The sequence below is a fragment of the Euleptes europaea genome, chromosome 16, assembly GCF_029931775.1.
Source record: "Euleptes europaea isolate rEulEur1 chromosome 16, rEulEur1.hap1, whole genome shotgun sequence".
In the NCBI taxonomy this organism is placed as follows: Eukaryota; Metazoa; Chordata; class Lepidosauria; order Squamata; family Sphaerodactylidae; genus Euleptes; species Euleptes europaea.
The window spans coordinates 28,636,498-28,660,807 of record NC_079327.1 but is presented as its reverse complement, the minus strand read 5'-3'; the positions used below and the strand labels follow the sequence as shown (position 1 = coordinate 28,660,807).

Below are 24,310 nucleotides of genomic sequence, written 5' to 3'. Positions count from 1 at the left end.
ATAAAATTAACATTAACTCTTAAATTGCTTTTTCAAAATATAAGTCAAAATAAACACGCTAAATTGTATCGTGCTCAATTTAGGACCTCAGATAATTTTCTATTTCTAGTTTTTTACCCAGAAAACCCACTTCACTGATCCCAGAGGACATTTACAGTACGCCACCAAGGACACTCTCCTGGAAATAAAACCCACTGTGAACAGACCTGCCTAGAACACCACTGTTAATAACACAAATACAATAAAGGCAACCATTTGTATTGGCTCTGCAGAAAAATACAGCAGACAGGAGAAACTTATTTTATTCAGACCAACTTTATCGATGAAAAAAAATAAGATTTTCAGATTGACAGTGTTCCAACTTTATTAGTAAAGAAGATACAACTTGCTCTTTCACAGCTAGCAGCTTGGCAGAACCAAATATGAGAAGAGTGATTCTTTCTGCTACAGAGAGATCATGGAATGCAGTAAACATCTGCAAACAACAGGATGGTATTAGATCGCTAATTGGTTAGATCCAACCATTATTCACTTTACAACAATGATGCAACATTAATATCAAAAGTACCAGGCAGTTTATTTCCCTGAGTTCTTGAAGTACTGCCAAAGAGGATACTTGCAGATGCACATTTTAATCAGGAAACCAAGTGACTCAAAATCTACTTAGAGCTATTTAAATCATCTATCAAGGCTTCTGCAAGCTCGAAAATCGAAATACCCTTGCGACAAATAATCTATAATATTTTTTACCTTCCTTAAGTATTCTGACGGCAAGTGTCACGGCTCACTTTTTATTATTTGTTTTTGTGTTAGAAAGAATAAAAGCCCACATCACGTTTACCAACAGAGATCATTAGCTTGATCTATCATACACACATGTAATAGTTTGCCACAGACTACAGTGACAAACCAATGCAATCCAAATCAGGGTTACACCCTTTTATAGCCACTGAGATCTTGTAAAGCCCTTTTACCGTACTTGAAATACACTCCCCGAACACTATACAATAAAATAGTAGTGCTAACAGTACAATAAAAATCTGTTTGCAACTACATTATAGCTTGAGTCTAAATTTAGATGTCTAGATTAGAAACGTTTGCGCTGTATTGTCCTTTTCAAATTGGCATCAATGAGTCATCTCATGGGTGGAGAGGCTTCAGAGTTGCCAGCAAGACTGAATCAGATCCAAATCTACAACACATGCAAGCTAAATGCTTCCAGAATTCCACTAACAAACATGTCTTGTCCATATTGCACCCCCATTTCAGTGTAGTAAGTTATCCCAGCGCATTTTTCACACCAAAACCACACTCAGTACCGATAGCACACACTTAATTCGAGAAATAACTTTTCACAGAAGACCTCGTGCGATTTATATCATAGTACGTTGTCTACTTGCAAGGGTGACCCCCCTGGAATAGGCATCTACAAATTCACCAGTTGTCCTGTAAGAGCTAAGTGCCCCCAGCCCACTGACAAGAAGGAGTAGATCAAATCCCCACCTTCCCTAACCACATTTGCACTGTGGAAGGAGAAGGAAAGAAACCAGCAGCAGACTTCTTCAAACCTCAGCACAGGTGAGGCAAGAAGAGCCCATGTTTCGCTCCAGTTTTCTGACAGCGCATTCCTGAGCCAAGCTAGCATCCAGGACAAAAGTCTTCAGGAGGCCTGCGCCGGCTAAAGTCCCCACAGCGCTGGAGTCCGGGTGGCCTATGCCATCGTTTGTGACCACAGCGCCACCGTGCAGGCCCGGACGCCGGCAAAGGCCACCATTAGTTGGCCTCCTAAGCCGTTATGGCTTGGGAACGCCCCCCTTTTATTGGGCCGAGATACACCACCTTGGCGCTACAAGAAGGTTTTGGCAGGCCCAAAATCTCCTTTGGAGACAGTATCACTGCGTTGCTTCCAAACAGCGGCGCAGGTATTTCTCTTAGGAATGCACGGTGAGTGTACCAAGAAGGCAAGGGAGAGAAAGGCTCATCCTCTCTCTTCCGATGCAATTTGGAGAAGACAAGAAACAGCGCAAGAAACCTGCGTTGCTGTTTCTTAACTTCTCTATGCCCAGGTACAAAGGTACCCCCTTGCCTCTCTCTAACACTCTCTGTGCATGGGCAATATTAATCTAAGCCAAAATTTGTGGGACCCTGCCACTGAAGAAAATAAGTCAGTCACTTATTTGAGTGCTATCTTTGATCTGGCATTGTCCATTACTGTACAATGAAATGCTGGGCTGCTTTTATTGCTCCTTTTTAAGTGATACTGTGGTCATAACTGATTTTATCAACCACTTGATCAGTTATCAATAGATATTTATAAACTGCCAATCTTATGAAAGCTGGCACATAACTTGTTTAAATGAATATGCTATATAGAATAAAACAGTTGGGGCTGCAATGCTTCTCCCTAGCGTTCGCTTCCTACTGAAAACCATCTTTCTCTAGCTGCTTTTCATTCTAATGGGGAAAAGATAATGGGTACGCTTGCATAAATTTTCCCCAGTGGGAAAAGCAGCTTGGGTGCAACAATTTTCAGCTGAAAAATGGAGAGGGGAAAAAGTTAAGCAGCGCCTCACCCACAATGCCTACTTTCCCCTTCATGTGCAACTTTACGTAGAATTGAGTCCCATTTCATTCAACAGCACTTACTCCCAGGTTAATGCACAGAGGACTGCAGCCGCATTGAATCATTTATAATGTGTAATCTCTGGTCAGATTTACATTCTTTGTGGTTCTACCTTCTACTTTTACTAGCATGTTCCCTCATCTGTCTTGCTCTGATTCGTTCCCACAGACATTCTGGTTCAGGTAAAACACAGGTTGCAGTTGCATCAGAACCACCCCATTATGGTTTGCTTTTGCCCTCTAAAGCAGAATAGGCACTTCAAACTATAGGTTTCCAATTGTAGTTTGCAGCGAACGAACCCAAGATTTGAACCAACAGCCAAACTACGATCTGATTACTGCATCTGAACCAGGCCAATGTATTTGGATAGTCATAATTGTATTTTAAAAGGCAACGAGGGTATACTTTAGCTAAAGTGCCTATATTACATTTACAGAATGGATTCATTCTATCCATTCTGTTTTCAGGTGACTGTGTGTAGGACTGGCAGCCCAGATATGTGCAAGCTAAAACCAGTAATCCCACTGGCTTCAATAGACCTTTCTTGGGAGTAAGTGTATATTAGGTTGCAGCCTTAGAAGTATACATTTAAGCATGCTGACATGCCCATGCAGGTAACCCAAGGCTCTTCAGCTAGTTCAGGCAGTCCCAGTGACTGAACATGGCGCACGTTTATAGTGCACGGAAGCTGAAGATCAGGAAACAGAAGTTTGGCAAAATGAACAAAGCATGAGCAATTACTCCCTGTCCTGTGACTTTAAGACATGGAAATTCTCCCAAACACCATCATGTCTGGGAACGGCAGTAACTTGTAGAAACATTCCATTGGCTTAAAGCTGTAATACGGGAAATTGTCCTAACACCCTATAGATATTTGTGATCTTTAATTTAATTTTCCTTAAATTAATAATAATACCTTTCAAGAAAGGCTGCTATGAAACATTAATTGGAAGTCTTCACACTTTCCTCAATGTATCTACATTATTTATAATGGTCCATAAACCTACTCCCATCCCATGCAACACAGTCCACTCTACTTCTGCACTGCTTGAAAAAGGAAAACTCAGAACATTCCACAGTTTGCATGACAATGAGAATGTTAGAGAGAGAAAAGGGCATCTGAAGCCAAGGAACAGATGGAGAGTGGTTTGTTTATTTTACGGCAAGAGCATAGTGATAATAGGATTAAAGGTGGTTATGCATAGCCCACAAGCAAAACGCAGGATGTGTTCAGAAAAAGCTGCTTTACACAGAGTCGGATTTTAGGTCTCCACCTTTCCTGGAAGCAGCTCTCCAGAGTGTCAGGTCGAGGTCTTTCACATTACCTACTTAAGTGGTCTGACCAGCTACCACAGACTGATCCCGTTGAACCTTCTCCATGCAAATCAGATGCTCTACCACTGAGCTACGGCCCCTACTACAGGGCGAACACGAGAAAACACAGCACAAAACATTATATGATGAGATGCTATTTATAAGCCTCATCTCTGTAAATGAGACAATTTGTATAAATACGCACATTGAGAATGTGTGCTGACTTCATCCATGTAGCATCTGGCATATGCTGTGGAAGTCATGTGGCGGTTTTAGCACATGCCTAAGTCATCACCCACATTTTCTGTGGCATCATAAAGTGAACATAATTTTTGCAAATATTAATGGGTTCCGTTGATAAGTTTGGCATATGTAATAAAGCTGATCATTTCATCGCACCCAGAGTAGCTCTCACAAACAACAGATAAGGAAGGAAATTGTTTCTTGAGTGCATCCTTCAGACTTAGGAGACTCATAATTAAATGCTCCTCCATGCATAAAATGCAAACAAACAGCACTGCACACCAAAACCTCAATGTCATAGAGAAGGACTCTGGCCTGGTTTTCCCCCTGACATCTCATTTTCTATGTGCACATGTTACTGTATGAAAGAGTATTATCAGATCTAAACATTACCATCTTAGCTGCAGGTGTGAGATCTAGATCTGAACAAGAAGCTGACACCCTGATCTTGTATCCGCTTACTCAGAAGCAATCCCCATTATGTTTAATGGGACTTATTCCCAAGTAAATGTGCATGAGATTAAATTATGCTTCTCTAAACCCCCACTAAACACACTAGTTTGGTTGGATGAAATAATACCTAGTGGGGAAAAATAGTAAGGGAATGATGGAAGATACGAACTCAGTCATTTTATTATAGACCAACAGGCAGAAGACATAATAGGAATTAGCTGATGAAGAACTAGAGCAGGGGTCCTCAAACTAAGGCCCGAGGGCCGGATCCGGCCCCCGGAGGGCTTTTGTCTGGCCCGGGGACCAAGGAAGCCAGTCCCCCCTTGCCCCCCTCCCCAGAGCTTTTCTGGGCTTCCTGGCTGTGTACGCACAACTGGAAGCCTCCCTCCCGCCCCAGTCGCCCCCTTCCCTGCTCCCTCTCCAGCCCAAAACCCCTTTCCTGGGCACACAAGGCATCTTGTGCTTCGCGTGCCGCCCGGTCACCCCCTTCCCCCTCTCCCTCCCAGGCCCAAAACCTCCTTTCCTGGGTGCGCGAGGCGTCTTGCTGCCTCGCACGCCGCCCAGTCGCCCCCTTCCTGTCCTGGCGTTCCTGTTTTGGCCACAGTTGGCAGTGTTCTCACGGCTCGGGGCTCTCTCTCCTCCTGGGGGTATCCTTGTGGCCTGGAGGTAATTGTAGGGGCCCCTTGGGGGGGGCTGGGCATATCTCCAGGGAGAAGAAAAAGACTTGTGGCCATTTATGCACAGGAGGTTTTGCCTTGGATTTGCCGCTCTCCAGATGCACATTTTCCCCATCCGAATTCTCAGAACTCAAAAGTAAATCCCCCCCCCCCACCCCAGGGGAGAGTTTGGAGAATTTGGATGGGGGAAATGTGCATCTGGAGAGCGGCAAATCCAAGGCAAACCCTTCCATGAATAAATGGCCTTGGTTTTTACATGCCAACTTTCTCTACCACTAAAGGGAGACTCAAATTGCCTTACAATCCCCTTCCCATACCCTCCCACAACAGACTCCCTGTGAGGCAGGTGGGGCTGAGAGAGCGCTAACAGAGCTGTAACTTGCCCAAGGTCAGCCAGCTGGCTTCGTGAGTAGGGGTGGGGAAACCAACCAGGTTCACCAGATTAGCCTCCGCTTCTCACGTGGAGGAGTGGGGAATCAAACCCGGTTCTCTAGAGTCCCCGCTCCCAACCACCACTCTTAACCACTACAGGGGGAATGACCGGGCTTGTAAGGAGGATGCTTTTCCGGAGAGCCCCCTCGCGCCGCCGCCTCCTCCCCCGAAACAGTCCGGCCCCCAACAGTGTTTGAGGGACAGTGAACTGGCCCCCTGTTTAAAAAGTTTGAGGACCCCTGAACTAGAGCATAGAAGCCTAGAGCTCAACAAGAACAATGAGGGGACTGTATATACTTATTAGAAATCATGGGGTTACAAAAACTTGCATCTTAAGAAAGGAAATGCTCTAGTCCAGGGGTGTCAAACATAAGGCCCGAGGGCCGGATATGGCCCTTTGAGATACCTTATCCGGCCTGCGAGCCAGCTGAGGGGGGCAGCCACCCCTCCATTCTCAATCTGGGCTGGCGAGGCATAGCCCGACCAGACCAAGTGACATTTATGTTGAATCCGGGCCTTGTAACAAATGAGTTTGACACCCCTGCTCTAGTCCACAAAATTCTGCAAGGTTATGACACAACAAAGCTGCTCTCTAAAGGTACAAGAAGGCTCCTTTTCAAAGATAAAAAAAAAAGTTCACAAAGCAACAATTTTGGTGTACTTATAATATGCACAACAAACAGCATAAGGACACTTTGAGAGTATTTAAATATTGCATAAAATGGCGGGGATATGATAAGACCATACCCTGCAGCATGCCCACCAAAATCTTAAAAACTGCTTAATCTGGGAATAAGTTCCATTCTAATCAGCACGATTCACTTCCAAATAAATATATATGGGATCCCGGTTGTTGAACAATCTGCTACGGTTAGTACTACTTTTTGTTTGAGGGAGGCCATAAGGAGACGTTTGGGGGTATCGGTGGGTGGGCATCCTTTATCCGACTCTGCCCCTCGCTTTTAAGAGAAGGGAACTAATTTTTCTTCTTCTCAGAGTGGGAAAACACCCACCTTTACTGGCGACCGCAGGACTGGAAAAAGGCCCTCATGAGCGAGATGGAGGGGGGGTGCCAAAGAGAAAGAGGCGCTTGTAGGATCCCTCCACGAAGAGGCAAGAGGAGACATCTAGTCAGTCATTAAAATACAGCATTTAAATGATAGAATATCAACAAAATAATTAAAATCTCTGACTCTTAAAGTGCTGTGCAGTATATTTAATAGAGTTTAGCTGGGGGGGGGGGGGGAGCTTCGCGCAGCACTCCTAAAGAGTTTTTCCAAGAATCTTGCTACCACCAGTGTTATGTGTGCGTTATTTCCCCTTAATAGGTAGCATTTTTTGATTTATGCCACCACGGCTGCTCGATTGATATATGCAGCTAAATGGAAGACAGTTGAGATACCAGACAAAAAAGACTGGATAAAAAAGATGCTGGAATTGACCGAGTTGGCGAAGCTTCCAGCTTTGATGAATCAGAATGATAGTGAACAATTTTGGGGGGAATGGGAGGCTTGGAGAATGTACTGCGAAAATTATTTTTTAACGGGACCACTTAAAGGACACTCACTGATCTCATCCCTTATTCGCATTTTGTATTTACGACAAAGACAGATTAATTAAAATAATATAGGGATTAGTTCCGTTAGCAAAAGATTGTACAATTTAATTTTAGACGGAGGAGGGAGAGGGGGAAGTCATTTTGATTGTTAAATTAGAAATACTATTTGTCTTTTTATTATTACTATTATATTGTTTTATGGATATATTAAATGAAGAAAAATAATATATATATATATATATATATATATATATATATTATTTTTCTTCATATATATATAATCTTTTTTTAAAAAATAGGTATATATATATATAATCTTTTTTTAAAAAATAGGTAGCGCACTCGGCCCACATCTGTTTGGGCTAGACTATCCTTGAGAAATGGTGGCAGGGTTTTTTTCTGGCGGGAGCGCTTGCAGATGGCAATGCAATGCATCTAGTCAGTTGCAGGGGCAGGGTTGGTTTGTTTTTTGCCTTGAGGGCCAACTGCAGCCCTACAGAATTAAGGGAGCCCCCTTTCCCAATCCATAGGTTCGGGCGCCGCGCTCAGCTCTGCAAGCAGGAGTGAAGCCTGACAGCAGCGCAAGGCTTTCGACGCGCCCAGTCCCAAATGAGTTGAAACGGGTCTCACTCCGGATTCAAGGAGGGAGAGGAGTGTGTGGACCGAAAAGGACCACGGATGCCCCCGGCTCACTCTCTCTCTCTTTCCCCCCCCCCTCTCTCCCTCCCCTCTCTCCCGCGCGGGACTCACCAGCTGCCGCGCCACATCGGAGGAAGCCATGAGAAAAGGGGGAGGGCGACCCCGCGCGCCGAGGGAGGGGGGGGGGAGAGCGAGCCGAGCGCAGGAACTCCAACCCGGCTCCCACCTCAGCAACTGAAACGCAACCGGCGAGAGCCCCGGACGGACAAAAGGGGCGGGGCAAATTCTCAGCCTGCCGATTGGAGAGGGGGGCGGGGCGAGGCGGCTAGCTCGCCGCCCCATTGGCGGAGCGGCGGTGAAACGGGGCGTGGCCCGAGGGGGGGACGTGGGAGGGTCTCCCCCCCCCGACTGAGGGGATAGGGGGCGCTTTTCGTATTGTGGTGGGATGAATTCAGGAAAGTGGGGGGCGGGGCGAGGGGGCTAGCTCGCTGCCCATTGGCGGGGCGGCGGTGAAACGGGGCGTGGCCCGGGGGGTTAGGGACGTGGGATGCTCTCCCCCCCCCCCGACTGAGGGGATACGGGGCGCTTTTCGTATTGTGGTGGGATGAATTCAGGAAAGTGGGGGGCGGGGCGAGGGGGCTAGCTCGCTGCCCATTGGCGGGGCGGGGCCGAAACGGGGCGTGGCCCGGGGGAGGGACGCGGGAGGCCCCTCCCCGCCTGAGGAGACAGGGGGCGCTTTTCGTGTTCTGGCGGGACGAATAGGGGAGAGTGGGGGGGGGAGCGGAGAGACGCTTCGTCCGTTGCCGAGTTTAAAACTCTGTTTCCAGGCGCCGCCTCCTCCTCAGGGTTGGGGCGTCACGTGGGAAGGGGAAGGCGGAGACGCGCGTCTTGCGCGGGGCTATAATGACGGCTGGGCGGGAGGGGAAAAGGGAGACGCCGTGATTTGAGGCCGGCGACGCCGCCGGGGAAGCTCCTCGGGCGGGTTGGCCGCTGAGGCGCGGCGATGCCGTGCCGACGGGAGCGGGTGACTCCGTCCTGAGGGACCCGGGGGGGGTGAGGAGAAGAAGAGGAGACGTCGTGGAGGAGGAGGAGGAGGAGGAGGGGGGGGATGGCCGCGCCGCCGCCGGAGCTGCACCAGGACGCGGTGCTGCGCTTCCTCGCCGAGAGCCGCGGCGGGCGGGCGCGCAACGCGGACCTGTTGGACCACTTCCGCGCCTTCCTCGACTCCCCGGACGCGGAGCGGCGCGCCGCGGCCCGCGCCCGCTTCAAGGAGATGGTCAACGCCGTGGCCGTCGTGAAGCAGGAGCCCGGCTCCGGCGCCAAGTACGTGCAGCTGCGCAAGAAGTACCGCGGCGGCGGCGGCGGCGGCAGACCCGCGGACGACGCCGCCGAGCCGGCCTCGGAGGCCGAGAGGGGGCGCGGCGGCGGCGGGGACGAGGCCTCTGAGGAGCGCCCCTCGCCTTCTCCCCTCAGCGCTGAGGCGGGGGCGCGGCCCCGCGGAGGAGGGCGCGAGGCGGCCGGAGCCGAGGAGGTGGAGGAGGCCCCGCCTGAGGTGGAGGAGGCCCCGGCCGCGCCTCCTCCCGCCCCTCCCCGGGGCGGCCGCGGGAGCTTCCCGAGGGGCTCCCCGCGGGCGAAGCGCGTGGGGGGCGGCTGGGCCCCGCGGCGGGAGCGCGACTCGGACAGCGCCTCGCTGGCCTCGTCGTCGGCCGAGGAGGAGAGCGGCAGCACGGCCTCGTCGTCGTCGGGGGGGGCCTCGGTGGCGCTGGACCCGCTGGAGCACGCCTGGATGCTGTGCGCCTCGGACGGGCGCTGGGAGAGCCTGGAGGCGCTGCTGGGCTGCGAGCCGGCGCTGCTGGGCCGGCGCGACTTCGTGACGGGCTTCAGCTGCCTGCACTGGGCCGCCAAGCAGGGCCGCCACGAGCTGCTGGCCCTGCTGGTCGCCTTCGCGCGCCGCCACCGCCTGCCCGTGGACGTCAACGCGCGCACCAGCGGCGGCTACACCTGCCTGCACCTGGCCGCCATGCACGGCCACCTGGAGGTGGTCAAGCTGCTGGTGGGCGCCTACGACGCCGACGTGGACGTGCGCGACTACAGCGGGCGCAAGGCCGCCCACTACCTGGGCCCGGGCGCCGCCGAGGGGCTGCGCGGCCTGGTGGGGGGCCTGCACGACGAGGAGGGCGGCGGCGGCGCTGGGGCGGCCAACGGCGGCGGCCGCTGGCGGCTCTCCAAGGTGCTCCCCTCCAACCTCATCACCTACAAGCTCTCCCACCTGCACCACGGGGAGGAGGGGGAGCCGGGCGAGGGGCCCGGCGGCGGACAGGGCAAGGGCAAGGAGCTGCACCGAAAGGGCTCGGGCGGGGGCAGCGGCAGGGCCAAGCCCCGGCTCAACAAGATCCGGTTCCGCACCCAGATCATCCACACCACCCCTTCTTTCCGGGGGGAGCCCGAGGAGGAGGAGGAGGAAGGCCAGGAGGAGAAGCCCCTGAAGACGTCCTCCTTCAAGCTTAGACCCAAATCCAATGTTTTTGGATGAAAAAACGGTTCGGATTTGTTGACACCTGGTTGTGGAAGGGTGCGCGACTACCTCCAAGACAGCTTCTTTTTGCCTGTTTGAGGATAGTCTCCTCATGCAGAGCCGTCGGGTGCTAGACTGGTACAGGGCTAAAAATAGGATACACATTTTGAATAGGTTTCTTGAGGCTAATGTTTACTACGGTACGATGGTGGCTGGAGTGGAAGTTCGAATGAATCACTTTAAAATGTGGGTGTTTCGCGTCTGAGCAGTCCCGATTGTTTGAGTTCTGTGTTTAACTTGTGTCGTTAACCTTTTGTACGTTGGTACAGTACAAAGAGCTGCTATTTCTGGAGGTCACACATCTCACTGTGGTTGAAATATGTCGGAGCTGCACCAGATCAGAATCTTGTTGAGATATGACATCATTATGAACTTTTTTCACCTCCGCATCGGTACAAAGATCGTCATTTCCTATGGCTGGCACTTGTTTGCGTGGAGAGCTATTACAATCTCATTAACTCCTTCCTGTGTGTGATATGCAGCCAATACACCAGTTGTCACTTCTACCAAGAACTTGGTCTAAAAAAGCAAAACTATGCATTCACGGCAACCATGTGGGATTGGGAATCCATAATCAAGTTCCTTTAGTTGTATAATGTAGCTGAAAATAATGGGGAGTGGTGATTCCCAGTATGGCTCAGGGCTGCATTGCTAGGAAAGGGGTATTCATTCATTCATTCCCTGTGTCATTCCTTTGTTGAAAATCTCCACCCGTAGGCAGCTTTAGCCTGATAGGGGAAAAACAAGCTCTTGGAGTTACTTGTGTTCCCCCCCTTCCCCAAATACTGGGGTTTAAAACAGCTCAGAGAGATGGTGTGGGAGGAAGAGTTAATCCACCAACCACCTTCAAACGTCACAGCTGATATATATTCCCCCAGCCCATGGCTGCTTTTGCGACTAAATATAGCTCCCAGTTGTGTGTGCTGCTTCTCCCTTACAGAGGAATCAGGTAGAGGAAGCCTTCATGCATGCCAGACCTTTCCTGCATCTGCCAGTTCTCCTTTGCAGGTAGCCCCCTTGAGGTTTTCTTTATCTTGAGGAGAGAAAAAAACTTCAACTCCATGCGAGAACAGGCACTTTATGTGGATAATCATGAATAGATGGGAAAGGTGGAACATCCCCTTCCTTCTTGTGTATTATCCCCTGCGAATGCCCATTTCCCCACTGTTACTATTATGAGACATGATAGCAGGATCCCATTAATTTCCTAGTAACTTCTGATTTTGCCCCAAGGCATGTTTTACCGGAATGCACATGTAAGAGGATTTTTTAAAAATAGCGATATGATATATAGGCTGAGTGTATGACTAAGCCATTAGGAGTCAATTTTAGTGGAATACTGATCGCACCCTAAAGCTTTTTCAAAAGATACATTTTCCTTTATTTTATCCGACTGGATTTTAATTCTTAAATTCTTTATCTGTTGCTTATAATTCCTTGGGGGGCTAGAGCTACAAAGTATACAAATTTAAGCTTAAATATTATGCTGGAGACAGATCAATCCACTGTTCGGTTAAGGTGAAACCAAAATCATTTTGAGTTGTAAGGATGATGTGAATGAAATAGATTTCTTTCAGTGAGTAATTGCATTATACCAGTGGTAATGTGTGGGCAGAAGGACTTCCCTTTTGTCAGTTATGAGAAAGAAAGGTTCTTGCTTGGCAGTGAGATGCCTTGGTAGACAAGGCCTTGGGTCTTAGGTGGTAATTATTGCTTAAGACTCTGCACCCCAAAAAAATCTTGCATACTAAATTTGCGTTATGTAACTATAAACACCTGCCATTTGGGCTTGGCTTGAGGACTAAAGCTAGTCCGTTTAACCATTAATTTGCTTAATAAAGCACTCCCTACACTGAAGGACATTCAGTCAAGGAAAGAATCTTGGGCTAGAAGAGGTGAGCAGGAATGATTCATAGACATAGTATGAAATGTGTTCTGCAGTAGCCTAATGCAGAGTGCTGCGCCTGTAGACAAACTGTGCCCTGTTTACAGTTTGCATGCTTAAATTGGGGATAGGAAACTTATTCTGAGTGTTCGGTCCTGTTATTAGCTACAGTGTGTTTTCCCTGCTAGAGACTTACGTGCGTGTATCCATGAACACGTATATGCTCACATACAACAGTCAGCATGTGGAAATCTAAAATCACATGTTTGGTGAAGTTTGCTACAGAATGTTTTAGAAGTTGTCTTTAAACTTGAGTCAAACTTGGTGAGTAAAAGTCACTAAACAGATTTATTTTCTTTAGGTAGTAAATCTTCCGAATAAAACTTTGTTCGAGAAGTATTGGCAAATGTTGATTCTCACTTGAAACTTAAGATATTTTGTATTTTAGTTTAAAGTTTAAAGAAATGTTAAGAATACTGTCTTAGAAGTCTCTGACATGAAAAGATATTCTCACAGTTCCAAAGTCAGCAATTCTACAAAACCCAAATTACAAACGTGTTTTATTAGCACTTTCTCTTCAAGAATACGGATATTGGGGCTGGTCCTCAGATGCTGCTGATGAGAACATGAAAGTCAAATGCTGCCAAATAAAATTTAAGACTTGCTAAAGCATGTTTCTCAATTAGCGTGTCAGATACTTTGGAGTTGGTAGTTTTACACTGATTTGGAAGTAGCTGGAAAGCTGTTCAAAGACAATGGATATAAATACCTCCACTTCTGAAAGTAGCTGTACCTGTTAGGTTCTGTAAACAGTGAAGCAGATTATGCAAGCCCTTTTACAATGTCACAGCAACTTGCTTTACAGAATTTATGCTGAAAAAATAATGTGCAGGCTGTATGCATTTGTGTCTTTTCTTTAACTCATCCAAAGCCATGCCAACTGGAGTCTGACATGTTTTATCTGCATTGAAGTGAAACTGCTCACAAATGCGCACAACTGGTACAGTCTAAAATCCTTGGTTGATGAAATTAATCATAAAGAAATGAATATACAATCTGCCACACAGCGTAAGTGCTTTTTGACACATAAAAGCTATAGCAAACGTGTAAAGGCATTCTTTTAATTTATAAGCTATAAGTACATGTGCCTTTTGTTAAATTGTGAAAAGACCATTTTGAGCACTTCTGCTCACATGCCAGTATGATGGAGGCCAGCGGCAGCTCCAGCTTTCTGCCCACATGTAACTTATTGTAGCAGCATAGATGTTCCAAAGTATCGGTCTGCACTATAGCACTAGATGCTTAATCTTGTAGCAAATAATATAATTAGACATTTCTGCAGTGCAGAACAGTGTCCAGAGTAGAATATCTTTACACAGATTTCTTTAAAATAACCTGAATATTACCAGCTTTCCTATGTGACCTCCAAGAGGGACATAGTCTACACCATTCTATTTTTAAATGTTGACTATCCACGTATGTAAACTTAGTGATATGATGGACTCAAGGTTGTATTTTTGTAGGTACCGTCTATTGAAATGTTGATCTGTGTCTAAAAACTTGTATACGCCGTTAGTTTCAGTTTGATCAACATAGAGAAATATGTTGTGCTTTAGATTCTTGGAAAGGATTACTTGGTTTTAGTGTAGCAATTTCAGCAACTTTTGTTCACTGAAGGGCTCTGTAATAAACTAGGGATGCCAAGGCTTAGTCATTATTGTGATGTAATGCTTCGTCACAGTATACTTAAAGTACAAAAGCATGTTAATAAAATCAGTAGTAAACGTAAGAGCCTGATTCTAAACGCTCAGCCTGATTCTAAACGCTCAACACTCTGAATGTCTTGGTTTTGTTTTTATATGCAAAGTGCTGCTTCTCCCAGATCTACAAGGGAAGAGGGAATGTCACTTTGAGGTACTGATGTCTTTTGATTTACCAGAAATGTATGTTTGTACACAATACACGTAGACACATTCTTACTAGTAGTATGATCCACAGAAGTCAGATAGACTTCACAAGTCAGTTGCACAATTTGATGATGCTGGATAAACTTGTGATGTTCCACTTCAGTCCCATTCCATGTACTTCCATTATGCACAAAGTAATTCCCCAAACAGGAATCCTGTTTTTTACCTGCTGATTTCACATTCTTTATATGTTCTGCATTTTGTCTTTGTTTCTCATATCAAAAGTGTTTTTAAAAAGGAAACTTTGTACTGGTACTTACGATCTAACTGGTGCATCAAAACTCAATGCGGATAATGTGCAGAACACATGTGGCACAACACAGAAGCACTTCTATCTCAACTGAATAGAGTAGGTGTCCATTTAGCTCGTCCTTTCTGCAGAGACGTAAAAAGAGATTGAGTGTATTCCTACGCACACTTAAAAATGTCCAGCTGAAGTACTAGGAATTTATTTCCCAGTAAACACACATAGGATCAAACTGTAGCTTTTGTTAGCCTGATATCGAATGCTTATGGATGAAGCTGTGTTTCAAACTGTCTTGGCAAAGACCGTTTTTTTAAAAAAACTATGTGCCTGAATGGATAAGTGACTGCTAAACATTTTACTAAAATAAAGTGTCATAGTTTTTCTTTTTATCTGGTTATGGTTTTTCTTTGTGGTCTTGTGACTTGTTTTTATAATAATGACGTACAAACTTCTACTGCTTGAATTGGTTTAAAGGGAGACATTGGTTTGGTTTGTTCTTTATAATAGCCAAAATGTTTGTTAGGCAACTAGTGCTTGACGATATCTTCGGTAGGGCAACCTTGGATATTTCTAGATATCCTTAAAGGGCACGTGAGTGATACTAAATAAAATTATACCCTTTTAAGTCAATTGAAGTCATGGGCTTAGAAAGGTGTTGTTTCTGTTTAGCACTATTAGTCTGAAGTATCACTGTCCTTGTACAGATTTTAAAAATCTCTTTTTCAATTGTACTATGAAGATGAGTCTTCCAGTGGTATGTTTATTTTGAGATTAACAGTTATGAATACAAGGTATGTACTTTGTGTACCAGAAGAACACTGATCTGTTATGTAAAGGTGGTTTATTTATAGGCCACCCTTTCCTGGCCAAAGCCAGGCTCAAAGCGGCTCACAACCTTTTCAAACAATTTAAGACCAATCCATAAATTACATAAAATTTACAACAATAAAACCAGGTGCCTTCAACTATAGCAGCAACAGTATAATAATATAAGCAGCAATAACATTTATACCATTAGCGGGAGCATAGCAGAGGCAGAGAGAGGAGGGAGGGGAGGCCGGCCAGCTTGACATTTGGGATGCTGTGTTCAGTTCTGGCTGCCTGTCTGAAAAGAATAGCATCAAGTTGGAAAAGATGCACAAAAGGGCAAATAAATTGAACAAGGTGTTAGAACAACTTTTATATGGAAAAATGTCAGTTGAGAGAAAAGACAATGGGGGCAGACTATGAGAGGCTTATAAAATCACACATAGTGTAGAGTAAACTTTTCTTCTCATACTGCTAGAACGCAGGGACTCACCTGCATCTAATGGACAGTAGATTCAGGACAGACGTATATTTTATACTGGTGGGATTCACCAGTACAAGATATGGTGAAAGCTACTACTTTAGGCAGCTTTAAAAGTAGATTAGACAAATTTATGGAGAACTGTTCCACTAATGGTTATTTGCCGTGATGGCTAAGTGGGAATTATGTGTTCAGAGGCAGGAAAAATCTTAATGCCAGTTGCTGAGGAACCATTACAAGGGGAGGTTTTGACCTATGTGGGGCTTCTGTAGCATCTCATTGGCCATTTGTGGATTAAATGAACTGTAGCTTTGATCTGGTAGGGATGCTGTTACTATAATTGTTTGTTTCTGGAATATTCATCCTAAGTATCTAGAACTGTTTTCAATGCCCCTGAATGTACAAACAAAAAATACTCATTAATTTCACAATTTGTTTATCTGAGAATAGTATTTACAATGCAGCATTTTACTCTGTGTGCTGGAAGGATTGCCTACCTATTTATATAGATGGGACATGGAGTTTGTATTATAGGGTAATTTTCTATGATGTCTTTTAAATTATTTTGATTTTATTGGTCTGTTTTTAATGATACATTTGGTAAGCTGCCTTAAAGAAAATAGAAAGGCAGGATATAACTTCTGAAGCTAAACACATAGCCCATTTAATGTTTTTAATTAAACTACTAGTTATTGCAATCCAATCCACGACAAAGTCGTGTCATTAAGTCAATTTTCTTCAGTGGGTTTAAGCACACTTAATTGTGAACTGGATTGTGGCCACCAGCCAGCAAGTATAAGATCTATTTGACAGTAAATGCTTTAATTGCTGTAGTAACCACAGTGTTTACTTACGTGTATTTTGAACCAAAAATTAGGCTTTTAAGACACTTGAAAACAGTTTTTTTGGGGTATAAATGACCATTTAATCAGATACATAAAGTGTGTTGCAATTGGCAGATTATACATGCATGACGCAGAGGGAGGAAGAAACAATGGTAAACAGTCTTGTCAAAAGCCAATGAAATGCAAGAAGTACAGCCTGACACAGTGAAAAGTTCAAATGTATATAAGTTCAGTGACCACAACGACACTAATAGGTGATGAATTAATATAGCACATCTAGTAAGATTGTGTTAGCATCTCTTAAGCGCAATGACCATTCAGAATAGCAGTATCTTGCATTCATTTGAACTTTCTACAGAAATTCAGTGTAGCTTTTACAGTTCATTAGCTTTTGACCCCACTATTTATAGTTGTGTCTTTTCTTCTGAATGAACGGATATGTTCATCTTTGTGGCTTCTGTGCAGTCCTGCACTGGAGCGCTCCTAGTCTGCTAGAAAGCTTTGGAAATCTTTCTCTGTGGCTGGCCTGCACATGCGCAGTCCCGATGTGTGCCTGCACTCACTGAACAACAGTTACAGGTAAGTGCAACTCTGATTTGGATATGTAAAAATAACTTCTGGCAACAGAATATACTTCAAGTACGAAGGCACTAGTTCACAAATAAAGTTTGATTGCATTTAACAAAACAAAGGACTGGACTGTTGCTTTCTTGAGCAAGGAAATAAGAAAAAAACACTAACCAAAATATTATAAATTAAGATAGAATTCTTAAGGTGGTACAAAAGGACAATATCCTCATCACTGGTCGAATGGCCTCCCAGTGTGTGAAATGTAAAATACTTTAAAAAAACTTATATCAGTTACCACTGAAGCTCCAGTTCATTCTAATGGAAATTAATCTTTTACTTCACCTCAAAATCTTTCCCATTAAAGCTGTTTTGCTGTGGTGTTGGTCTAGTAGCAAAGTGGCCATGACTCCTGCTTTTGGGAGATTGGATTCCCCACTCCACTCCCTACTTCTTATTTTCTAAAAAGTGTATCTTGTATTTGCCATGTCTCTGTGGTTCAAGAGCTTGTACCAGATAACTGCAGGAAAACATAGAGAATAAGAAGGCCCTGAGGGGGATGAAAGAAAATGTTGGGAATGCAGGCTGTCCCTCAGGATTTTTTAAAATCCTGATTAATATTCAATAGGAGCTTTGTTGGGAAAGTTTTCAGCACCTGGGTTTTGTACGGCCCCTTGTCCTAGAGGTACTGCACATTTTTACTGCTACCTGACTGAAGAGAGCTGCATTGTTAAACTGCAAGAAGCAAAAGGGTAAATCTTGAAGATGTTCAGGAATTATTTTAAATAGAAAATCCGCAAGTCTCAGGTAGCCAATGCAGTCTGAACCATGCTAGCTCTTCAAGGAATTTTATGACTTTTCTGAGAAGTGCTCATTTTTTTCCCTTTAGTTCTGCCTGAAATAGCCATAGGAATTTCACAACACATCATGACTCAGCTCAAACCCAACCCCCTTCTGACTATATATTACTCTTCCTACACACTTGACACTGAGAGACACTGTCCTTCAGTGTTACTCCTCTGAAGATGCCTGCTACAGCTGCTGGCAGGAAAGAAAATACCAAGACCACGATCACACAGCCCGGATAGCCTACAAGAACCGACATCATACAAGATTATAAGGTTCTGTTAAATCCTTGCTGGGTGCCTCTGTCACTTCCCCTCTTGTCTCTTAGGATTGTACTTGCTAGCAACCTTCTTTAATTTAGTTTTGTGATCAGAATAACTCTCAGGCCATTTATTCAGGGCTGTTTCTCCGCGGTTGCCCCCGCCGACTGCTTCAGGGCTTCCTTTTGATTATGCATGCCTTTCTTGACAGAGGTTGCCCCACACGTTTCCGCGCATTTTGCCTGCATTCTCCGGATTCTAGCTAAAACAGCATCCGGAAAACACAGGCAAAATGCTCGGAAACACACAGGGAGAGTGAGGCAACTTCTGATGGTCGGGAAAGGCATGCATAATCAAAAGGAAGCCCCGAAGCAGTCAGTGGGGTGATCGCGAGGGAAACAGCCCTGCATAAATGGCCTCAGCTTTGAATAGGAAGCAAAGTGTACATCACTAAGAAGCTGGAAATATTCCACAGGAACAACTGTCAAACAACTGTGGAAAAACACAAGCTGTGCTTAAGTTCCCAAAGAAAAGCATTGCTGGTGTGTTGCAAACCCAAGCAGGGCATATAGAGAACACGTAAACAAACAGTCAGTTGAATGTGTTGATTGCAATTGTTTACTGCTCAGAAATCCTTAGTCCCAGGGTATGGTCTGAAGGCACATAAAGCAGCTTCCTTGATAAAATGGTCTAGGGCTCTTCACAGTATCTGGGGGAGAGACCCCCCTGAAAACTCAGTGCAGGCCACCATAGGTTCTGTGATGGAAGCAAGGCATGATATGAATTTGACTAATGAGAATTAAAAAGGTAAACCCTGTGCAAGCACTGGGTTATTACTGACCCATAGAGTGATGTCACATCATGAGCCCTGTGGTGCAGAGTGGTAAGCTGCAGTGCTGCAGTCCAAGCTCTGCTCACGACCTGAGTTAGATCCTGATGGAAGTTGGTTTCAGGTAACCAGCTCAAGGTTCACTCAGCCTTCCATCCTTCCAAGGTTGGTAAAATGAGTACCCAGCTTGCTGGGAGTAAAGTGTAGACCACTGGGGAAGGCAATGGCAAACTACCCCATAAACATAGTCTGTCTAGTAAACATCGTCGTAATGAGAATAAAACACCGCACTTTTTATAAATGTTGTAAACTCAAACATTATAGTTGATGCCCTGGGACTCACCCTCTCAGAGGGCCCCCATTTTGATCCCTGTACACAAGCACACCTTAGTATTGGCCTAGCAACAAAAAATGGAATCTGGATAAAACTGATATCAAAAGGACAATGAGTCATGCTGAGGGCATGTAAGGAATGTGAAGACAGCTCCATTAATCATGTTCAATCTCTGGTGTGAGTCAACCAAAGGGCCTTTTCCCCCAAAGACCTAAGAGGTCCTCTCCCTGATAATCTGGATTTATGTAACAACCCAAATAATCAAGACAACGAGCAATGGGGCAGCTCCAGGTATTTTCTCCTTATCTTAAGGACTGGACAGGAAGATCTCTCTCCCTATTCTATCATGTACACACGAACACATGAAGCTGCCTTATACTGAATCAGACCCTTGGTCCATCAAAGTCAATATTGTCTACTCAGACCGGCAGCAGCTATCCAGGGTCTCAGGCAGAGATCTTTCACATCACCTACTTGCCTCATCCCTTTAACTGGAGAAGCCAGGGATTGAACCCTGGGACCTTCTGCATGCCATGCAGAGGCTCTACCATTGAACCCCAGCCCCTCCCCAAATACTCAGCCACCAAGGAACACTTCTTGATACTTTTACCTTTAATGCAAAAGAAGAAAACCCCTCCACAGTGCACACATAAAAAAAAACCCTTTTCAAATTAGCTCAAATTTCTCCTTAGCAAAAATGTATAAAAGAGTTATTTCTCAGCCCATCCAAAGTGTAGTTGGTTTTGGATTCCAACCTGCTACCCCAACTGTATGGTTGGTTGGCTTCTCTGCTTTCCCACCCCATTCTGCTGTGCTTCTCCAGTCTGGACAACTTCCCTCTTTGGAGTTGCCCTGCCCTCTTCAGGAAGCAGGCTTGTATATCTTCGATTCTCCCCCTTTATTTCCTTCCTTAGTAGCAGGTAGTTTGTTAGGGAAGGAGTTTAAACTGTGTTCGTACTTGACATATGCATTTATTTCTTTTCTGTGGCATCTCTATTTTTATTTTTCTGGTTTAACTTGGTTCTTTTCAGTTAATTCAATAAATTTATTTTCTTGTTTAAGAAGCTTATTCCCCTTCATTTCTTTTCAAGTGTTGGTCTGTATCTTGACCCTGGTATACACAGGGTTAAGAGCTTGGTAATTAATACCCCATAATACACGTATTTTCTCCTTGTTAGCAGAAGGGTGCTTTTGCTAGCTACAGGGGCTGTACGTTTAATAGTGATTTGGGTAACACAGTATTCATCGTCATGGCCTCTGTGCGCTCCCACAAAGGAACTGTACATGTGCGGACCAGCCGCGGAGAACTTTCTAGGTGGAAAGCTTCTAGAAGGGATGCTCCCCCCTCCCTTCTGCTTGCGCGCCGCCACAACCAACGGCTCTTCCCACCAAAACAGCCACCTGACAGAGGGGAGGGGGAGCAGCCGTCCCTCAGTTCTCTCTTCCCCACTGTGGAGAGAGGACGCGCGGAGAGCTTCTGCTGGACTTTCCTCACATCATTGTGTGAGGTTTTTTCTCTTTGATTCTTCTCTGTAAGTGTTGTCGGGATCGCAATGGCACTCCAAGGAACATCCTAGGGATTCAGACAAGGACTCTGGTACTACATCGTTGCCTTCACCAGTGTCACCTACTGAAGACATCAAGGCTTACAACGACCAGGTGGTGCAAATGGTGACGGCCTTGGGAATAGTCGTTACTCTCTCAGAACTGAGGAAAGCCGACCCAATGATGGACATACTATATGCTGTGGAAACTGCCCCAATGCAGATTCCGATGGTCAAGGGCATTAGGTCCATTGAAGTGACTAATTGGGCCAAGCCTGCATCTTATGCACCTGTGCCTTATAAGGTGGACAACTTGTATAATGTCCAAGCACAGGATGGCCAGTTTTTGCACCAGCATCCTCAAAATAGTATTTTGGTAGCAGAAACTGCCTTCTAAGGGCAAACCTGGCCCACGCTCTGCCCTCTTGGATAAGGAGGGCAGGAAGTTAGACCTCCTAGATACAAAATTCTACTCGGCAGGATCCTGAGGCCTCCGCATTGCTAGCCATGCTGCATTAATGGCATGATATCAGATGTTGATGTGGGACAAATTCACACAGCTGATTTTGTCCCAGATGACAAAAGGCTAGTTGGTAGGGCAATGCAAGCCAAAGGCTATAGATTGGATTGCCATCAGTTATATGCTGCCCCCCACTCTGCAGATATCACCAGTAAAATTATGGCTTCAGGCGTGCTCCTGCATTGCCATTCTTGGTTGAGGTCATCCAACTTCCTGCCTGAGGCCAAGTCGCTTTTCAAGGATATGGCCTTTGATGAAAAAGCCCTGTTCTGTGAATTGACTGATGATTTCCTTCATAAGTTTAGGAAAGATAAGAGTGATGTCCAAATCCTTAGGGGTGACCCAGTAGACTTCTGCTGCACCTGGAAAATCTACATATCAGCCCAAACAGGGCCTGCCTTACTACCACACAAGGGGCTATTGTTATCACTCTACCCATTACCACCACCAGTCACAGCCCAAATCTATTATGCTCAACATGAGCAGAAAAAGTTTCAGTTCAAAAATAAGGGTAGAAAATCCAACCGCCCTTCTCCTAATGGAGCTCTATCTAAAAAATGTACAGTGTGAGTAGCCCACAATGTACCCTAGGAATCGGCGTTTATGTTTTTTGAACATTTGCACAATTATGTTTCCAAATGGGCCAATGTTACCAAAGATTCTTGGGTTATCTCAGTAATAAAGTATGGCTATTTTTTGGAATGGTGCCTACTTGTGGCCCTCCGTTGTATTCACTTTAGCAGAATCCTCCTGAGTTGTTACAAGAGATCCATGAGATGTTAACCAAAGGGGCTATATCTGAAGTACCTCCTGACCAAGTGGAGGATGGGTTTTTCTTGAGATATTTGGCAAGAGGCCCATCTTAGACCTCTGAGTATTGAACAAGTTTCTGAGGGTTAGATCCTTCAGAATGGTATCGATCCCTGAGATTGCTTTGTTGCTAGTCCCTAACATATAGTTTGCCGTCCTTGATCTTAAGGATGCCTACTTTCATGTATCCATCCATAGTTCATGCAGGAAGTTCTTTTTTTATTGATTTTTTAAATAAGGGATACAGAGAAGAAAAAAGAAGGGGAAAGACAAATAGGGGAAATCTTACAATTCATAGTTTTGCCCATGCCCAAGTTAACGCAAGCCTTTACCACAGTGGTAGGGAATGTCAGGCCCGGGGGCCGTATAAGGCCCGCAAAATCATTTGGTCTGGCCCTTCGTGGGTCCTGGCAGATCTCTAGCTCAGAAGGAACTAAGACTGGTGATCCGCCCCCTCCCTCGGACAGGAATAGCCTCTATTCAAGATGGATGTGAGTTTGTTTCACCGAGAAAAGGAACCTTTTTTCCCCCTTGAAGAGTCGTTAGCTATGGAGCTGCTAAGACCGCCCAAGAATATAGCAGGCTAATTTTTAAGTTGATAAGCTTGTGTGGCCCACGAATGATATTATAAATATCCAAATGGCCCTTGGCAGAAAAAAGGTTCCCCACCCCTGCTTTACCATAACCCCCTTGTATCCACTTCTATAATAATTCTAAAATTAACTAATTTACATATAGAAAGTTCTTAAGATTTACCTGTGATGGCAAACATTATCAGTATAATGTTTTACCATTTGGTTTGGCCACAGTGCCTTGAGACTTTTCTAAGTATGTAGGGGAAGTCATAGGATATCTGGCCACACAAGGGCATACTATTTTTTCACTAGCTTGATGACTAGCTGTTGGTGGCTGTCTCCCCAGAGGCCTTAATTAACAGTGTATTGCCTATTCCACATTTCATTTCAAAATCTTTGGATTGGTGGGAAACGGAACATAACCTAATGGTTAATGTTCCATTCGGTGTCCAGACTCACGACTGGCAGTTGTTCACAGATGTATCTTTAGGAGGCTGGGGGCCCCATTGGGAATGATTTACTGCCAAGGAGAGATGGTCTGATTCAGAGTCCAAATTAATCTGCTAGAATTGAACACTATAAGATACTTTGGGTGCTTTTATACATGCTGAATAATGCACTTTCAATCCCCTTTAGCAATCATTTGCAAGTGGATTTCGCCACATAGAAGAGTCCAGTTTTAAAGTGCACTGAGAGGATTGAAAGTGCATTATTCAGTGCGTGCCTATATGGAATAAAGCAGCATCTTGGTTTACTCATTGAGTCATTTCGAGTCTTTCAAAGGAAAGCAACCCCATGCAGACACAACATTTGCCACTTATAGTTTGTGATAAGTGAGGTTCTTTGTAACCATCAAATAGAAGGTCAGTGCAGTAGGCCATTCTTTGGGGATTCATGTGCCCTATCATTCCTGTCCAAAGAGGAACTGTTCCTAGTGCCACATCCTCCTCTAGCTTAACTTGATGTGTGATGGAATGACATGATAGACCAGGGTTTCCCAACTGTGTTGAACCTGTTGGAATTTTGAAAACAGGTAGCGGGAACCATACCAAAATGGCTGCCTTGGGAGTGTGGAGAGACGAGTCACAAAATGTTTGGAGATTTCAAATCAAGCATTTTCCTAGGATACTTTGGAGAAAAGTGAATGGTCACCAAGAAATATATTTGGTGGGCACCATGTTGGGGATCTATGTGGTAGACATAGACCCTATAGCTCCCATGTTTCAGTGAGTTTTCTATTCAAAGTAAAACCACCATAGGTCAGTCTACTTTTAATATT

General features: G+C 45.2%; 2 protein-coding genes across 3 annotated transcripts in view; one reads left to right on the top strand and one right to left on the bottom strand.

The window, feature by feature from the left end:
- SEPTIN10 (septin 10) overlaps window positions 1-8,101 on the bottom strand; it is a 49,328-nt gene extending 41,227 nt beyond the window's left edge. For both annotated transcript variants that reach the window (XM_056861837.1, XM_056861838.1), the window contains exon 1: window positions 8,051-8,101. In XM_056861837.1, the coding sequence (XP_056717815.1) occupies window positions 8,051-8,080 (30 nt within the window). In that variant the 5' untranslated portion in view covers window positions 8,081-8,101. The remainder of the gene's footprint in view (window positions 1-8,050) is intronic.
- A 946-nt stretch (window positions 8,102-9,047) lies between these two features.
- Window positions 9,048-10,472, top strand: SOWAHC (sosondowah ankyrin repeat domain family member C). The gene has a single exon (XM_056862148.1). The coding sequence runs from the start codon at window positions 9,048-9,050 to the stop codon at window positions 10,470-10,472; it is 1,425 nt and encodes a 474-aa protein (XP_056718126.1).
- Window positions 10,473-24,310: the final 13,838 nt, after the last annotated feature.

Bases quoted from the DNA above. Each gene is read 5' to 3' on its own strand.
- SOWAHC (XM_056862148.1), top strand. From the start codon at position 9,048: ATGGCCGCGCCGCCGCCGGAGCTGCACCAGGACGCGGTGCTGCGCTTC.